The following is a 5,435-nucleotide window of genomic DNA, read 5'->3' on the forward strand; positions in this document are numbered from 1 at the left end:
AAGGGGACACAAAGTGGGCGTGGTGGGTGGGATTCCACGGCCCCATCTCCAACATCCATTAGAGAACATCGGCTTTCTTCTGGCTGTCAAGTGGGCTTCCCAAAAGGCATTTTGTTTTAAGAATACAGTAGTTTGCAAAAGTTTGAAACTGTCTAGACTGTAGAATACGCAAACTCTTGCCAGACGGGACATGTTATGAGACTCTTCCAGGATACCAGCTCATGCAACTTCTTACCCAATCCCAGATGGTCACGATACTGCTCTCCTGTGACCCTTGTGTCCTAGGTGTCAGTGGAACTGGGGGTAGAGGGACCTCATCACACTGACGAGGTTCCCTGACAGGTGTGTCTGCCACCCCTCGACTTCGAACACATAACCTGTGTCCAACCTCTAATATAAAGAGCCCCTTCGTTATTTTCCTGGCCCGTCTGGAGTTCCTTTCATTGCAAGTGTTCTCTGGCCTCCGCCCCACCCTCCATCTGTTCCCCGTGAGAAGGAGAGGATTTAATTTTCGTGAGAACGTCTTCCAATTCCTCTTACCCTTGTGAACGCACACATTACCCCCCTTAGATGAGGAAGTTGTGGTTAAATGATGAGAGAGGATATGAATTTCTTTGAAATCAACCCAAGATATATTGAAACATGATTTGTGAATAAGACGTCATTTTTGCTGTGGCAAGGAAAACAGCAATTCGTAAGGTGAGAAAAGTCTCGAAAAGCAAAACTGGTGCCAGGGGAAGGTGGGAGACATCGCAAGGTGCTGGAGTGGAGAACAGTGTTTCTCAGCTTCGTGTCTCAGGCAAACGCTTCCTAAAGAGTGTGGGGCATGGGGAGAGGCCGCCACAGAGACACACCAGGTTTTCTCACCAGGTGTGATGCGGATGCCCTGGGTGTTTCCCAAGACAACTGCATGTGGAACATAAGTCAATGAATAAATCATTACAGAGCCTTGTATTCGTTATAACATGTGGGAGATACAAAATATGGTCTTTTGAATGGATGAGTGCACAAACACGTGAGTGAATGCATACATGAAAGAATAAATAAATGACACCCAGCCCCAGGTAGCAAAGATGGGCTCATGTCAAGAGGAACAAGGATGATAAAACCCCCGCGTTCCACTGGGTCTCTTGCCGGCCCCTCCCTCACCTTGTATGTGCTGACAGGTGTCAAAGAAGGATCTTCTTTGTCCCATGATGATGGCGGGCAGGGTCTACACAGGTGGGGAGTTAAACCCCACCAGAGGATGAGGGGTCTTCTCAGGCAAGGCTCTCAGATCATAGGGCTGAATAAAGATGAAGCTGTGGGGCTGTGGCTTAAAAAAGCAGAAGGGAACCTCAGAGAACCCTGGAGAGCCACCACGGAGTGAAAGCTTGAGAAGCTGAACTTCAGTCAGTCCAGGGGCTGCACAGGCACAGGGCACATGGTGTGAGTAAGTCCACCCTCTGCCCTGGGAGCAAGGTGTGTGCAGAAGCTGGTAGTGCTTTATGACTGGCAGAATCACGAAGTAAAAGCCATTTTGCAAAAGGCCGTGGAGTGCTCTGTGACTCGTGATAGCCATGAATTGGAGAAAACAACTGTTTACACGGTTGGACATTACTCATAAGGTTGCAACACCAGCAAACCCAAATAATCCGCCCAGAGTCACCACTCCTGATGACTGCTCAGGCTATTCATTCCTAATCAAGAGGATGTTATGAAATGTGAGTCACACAACCCCCGGCTTTCTGGAAGGACCAGGTCTCTATATAAAAAGGGCCCGTCCTAGCTGAGATATTGAAGCAGGAGGCAGGTAGGCAGCCAGTCCTTGTGACGAGTCTTGCACCTTCGAGAAGGAAGACCAAGGCCAGCATGCCCAGCCTTCCCCTGGTGCTGATGCTGCTCTGGGCTGTGGGATCTCGTGGTTTCCCTGCGACTTCAGAGACACGAGAGCAAGATGTGGAGATAGTCCAGGTAACGCTGACGTTTACACGCCAGACATGCAAGGGTTTGGTGGGTATTTTTCCACCGTAGTGTCTTGGAGTTTATTTAAGGATGGACTTCCCACAAAGAGAATTTTTTTTGTGGGGGAGAGGTCAGAAACAGAGTGTTTCCCAAACATGTGTCTAGCTATGCATAGAATCTCCTTTTTCCAGCTACAAGCAAGAAGGAACAGTTTGCATGTTTCGCTCTAAAAATTATAGACATGCAACAGAATGCAGATCTCACTCTGCAAACCTCTGTCTACTATGAAGTCATGGTAACTAATGGTAGGGACGTTTCTACTCTGAAATTGCATTATTTTTCTCTCCACCAATGAGAACCATAATAAGGATCATGAAATCTATACACAAGCTTTCAAAGTAATCCTCTGTTTTGGCTAAAACTTCACGCTATCAGTTTTTAGAATCATAAGAAAGAGTTTCCATCCAGACATTTTTTTTTTTTTGAGTTGGAGTCTCACTCGGTTGCCCAGACTGGAGGGCAGTGGCCGCTCCCGGCCACCGCAGCCTCGATCTGCTGGGCTCCGGCGATCCTTCCGCCTCAGCCTTCCGAGTAGCCGGAATTACAGGCGCGCAATACCACGCCTGGCTGATTTTTTGATTTATTGTAGAGATGAGGTCTCGCTGCCCAGGCGGGTCTTGAACCCGCGGGCTCAGGAAATCCACTCACCTCAGCCTCCCAAAGGCGCGGGATGACAGGCTGAGCCACCGAGCCCGGCTCCATCCAGACTTTCAATCATTTTCTTTTATCAGAAATACTTGGAAAACTACTTCAACCTGAAGAATGATGGGAAGCAATTTGAAAAGCAGAGACACAGTGCTCCCGTGGTTGAAAAACTGAAGGAAATGCAAAAATTCTTTGGGCTGAAGGTGACAGGGAAGCCAGATCCCGAAACCCTGAAGGTGATGAAGCAGCCCAGGTGTGGGGTCCCCGATGTGGCTCAATTCGTCCTCACTGAGGGGAACCCTCGCTGGCAGAAAACGGATCTGACCTACAGGTAAGCAGACTGAGCACCAGAGTGAAAGCACTATTTCTCATTAGAGCGGTGAGAACTAAGGTCTCTCTGTCTCCATTTCATTTCATCCTAAGGATTGAAAATTACACACCAGATCTGCCAAAAGCGGAGGTGGACCGTGCCATTGAGAAAGCCTTTCAACTCTGGAGTAATGCCTCACCTCTCAGGTTCACTAAGGTCGTTGAGGGTCAAGCGGACATAATGATTTCCTTTGTCAGGGGAGGTGAGTTCGTCTTGGAGCAACTTAACTTTACCTTGACCCTAAATCCCTTCAGCTTTGCAGCTGGAAATCCTGGTTTAAGAGGAGTGTCGATTTTATAGTCTCAAGGAGGAAAATTACATCACATTTGATGGAAGTCTGGTGGCCTCTTAACAAAGCTAATGCTTGCCTACCTGGGTTGGCCCAAGCAAGAAGTTGGAGGGAACTTTGTTGAATTCTATTCCTTGCAGACCATCAGGACAATTCTCCCTTCTACGGACCTGGAGAAAACCTGGCTCATGCTTTTCAACCAGGCCCCAACATTGGCGGAGATGCTCATTTTGATGAAGATGAAACGTGGACCAACAATATTCAAAGTAAGTCCATCGATTTTGCATCTCTCAAGTCACCCCCCGCCCCCTTTGTGGTTCACTGTTATATTGGCTGATGTATCTGAAATAATACCTTAATAGAAGTATGCATTTTTAATTGCCACTCAGAAAATGAATGATACACGGGCGAAATAGAGCTTATTTCTGCTAGTAACATCTTAGGGGTAACAAGTAGGCCACTCTAAAATTTATATTAAGAATATGTTGAAGCCAGGCTCGGTGGCTCAGCCTGTAATCCCGCGCCTTTAGGGAGGCTGAGGTGAGTGGATTGCCTGAGCCCGTGGGTTCGAGACCTGCCTGAGCAGGCGAGACCTCATCTCTACAATAAATCAAAAAATGAGCCGGGCATGGTAGCGCGCACCTGTAGTTCCAACGACTCGGAAGGCTGAGGCGGAAGGATCGCCGGAGCCCAGCAGGTCGAGGCTGCGGTGGCCGGGAGCGGCCACTGCACTCCAGACTGGGCGACAGAGTGAGACTCCAACTCAAAAATAATAATAATAATAATAATATGTTGAAATTTTCATGTTTTATTTGTGGGCATCCACACTGAATCTTTTTTTTTTATTAGAAAGGTCAGCAAAATTTAACAGTGGTAGAAATTAATGGACATTGAGGGAAGGGAAGACTTTCTGTGTTTTCCAAAACTTCTGGCAGTATTTGTCAGTTTTATAAACAAGAAAAAATATTAAATGTTGACAGAAACTCATTGCTTCTCTGGGAAATATGTGCCATCGAATCATTGACAAGAATGACTGGTCTGTGCTAGATTTTCAGTCAGTTGAGTTTGTCTTTTAGTTGTTTCTGTGTAATCATAGAGTTCAGACTTTAACATGTCTCTTCATTATTAATAAGTTCATGTCTCCAGCCTTCGGAAAAAAGTTTTATATGTAGATCTATACACATTAAAAAGTCACTGAGAAAATATGAGCATTAGTCCTGGTAGAGCTGTGGATTATTTATTACTTAAGGGTCTCAAAACTGAATACATTTCAAATAACTGCACCTGGGTTTTCGGCCTTTTCAGACTACAATTTATATCGCGTCGCGGCTCACGAGTTTGGGCATTCCCTGGGACTTTCTCATTCGACTGATATTGGGGCTTTGATGTACCCCACCTATACCTACAGTGGCGATGTTCAGCTCGCTCAGGATGACATTGACGGCATCCAAGCCATATATGGTAAGTATAAGGAAAAACACCATGGACAAGGGCCTGCTGGCCTTTATTCCGATTTCAAAGAACAGAGTCATTAACTGTGTACTTTAAGAAGCTGGCTTTCGCTGTTGCTGTCGCTCTCCAATACTAGGCAAAACTAACCCTGGGTCTTTCGTTTTCTTTAGGACCTTCACAAAATCCCATCCAGCCAACAGGCCCACAAACCCCACAAGCGTGCGACAGTAAGATAAGCTTCGATGCTGTCACCACGATTCGGGGAGAAGTGATGTTCTTTAAAGACAGGTAAGACGTCAGTTCTTCCTTGTGTTCTGCATTTGTAACAATGGTAACTCTCCCAACTATGCCTCACTCTGATGCTTCAGGTGTTATTGACCTTACATTTGTTGATATCTATAATTATATGGTAGCAATTGCATGCATTTGTACATGATACATTTATAACAACTGTATTAGGTCATTTGATTCTCAGAAAATATCATTGAAGCAGAAAATCTGTAAATATGATCCCATTTTGCCAATCAGTAAAGTAAGGCAGAGAGAAGGAAAGAGGCCTTTTTGGGACATGGGGCTCATGGTGTCTGAAAGAAGTTCGGCGCCAGTAATGACTCCACACCCGGCCAGGACCAAGAGATTTATTAAAGCGGCTGTTACAGAGGGGATCTGTAATGG

General features: G+C 46.1%; 1 protein-coding gene across 1 annotated transcript in view; it reads left to right on the forward strand.

Annotated features, from left to right (window-relative positions):
* The first annotated feature begins 1,824 nt into the window (after positions 1-1,824).
* Positions 1,825-5,435, forward strand: part of MMP1 (matrix metallopeptidase 1) — a 9,628-nt gene continuing 6,017 nt past the window's right edge. The window contains exons 1-6 of the mRNA XM_008074563.2: positions 1,825-1,953; positions 2,736-2,980; positions 3,073-3,221; positions 3,449-3,574; positions 4,614-4,769; positions 4,931-5,048. Coding sequence (XP_008072754.1) covers positions 1,852-1,953; positions 2,736-2,980; positions 3,073-3,221; positions 3,449-3,574; positions 4,614-4,769; positions 4,931-5,048 — 896 coding nt within the window. The 5' untranslated portion in view covers positions 1,825-1,851. The remainder of the gene's footprint in view (positions 1,954-2,735; positions 2,981-3,072; positions 3,222-3,448; positions 3,575-4,613; positions 4,770-4,930; positions 5,049-5,435) is intronic.

This window comes from Carlito syrichta, unplaced genomic scaffold (assembly GCF_000164805.1).
Source record: "Carlito syrichta isolate Samal-C Ts95f unplaced genomic scaffold, Tarsius_syrichta-2.0.1 Scaffold316489, whole genome shotgun sequence".
Lineage (NCBI taxonomy): Eukaryota > Metazoa > Chordata > Mammalia > Primates > Tarsiidae > Carlito > Carlito syrichta.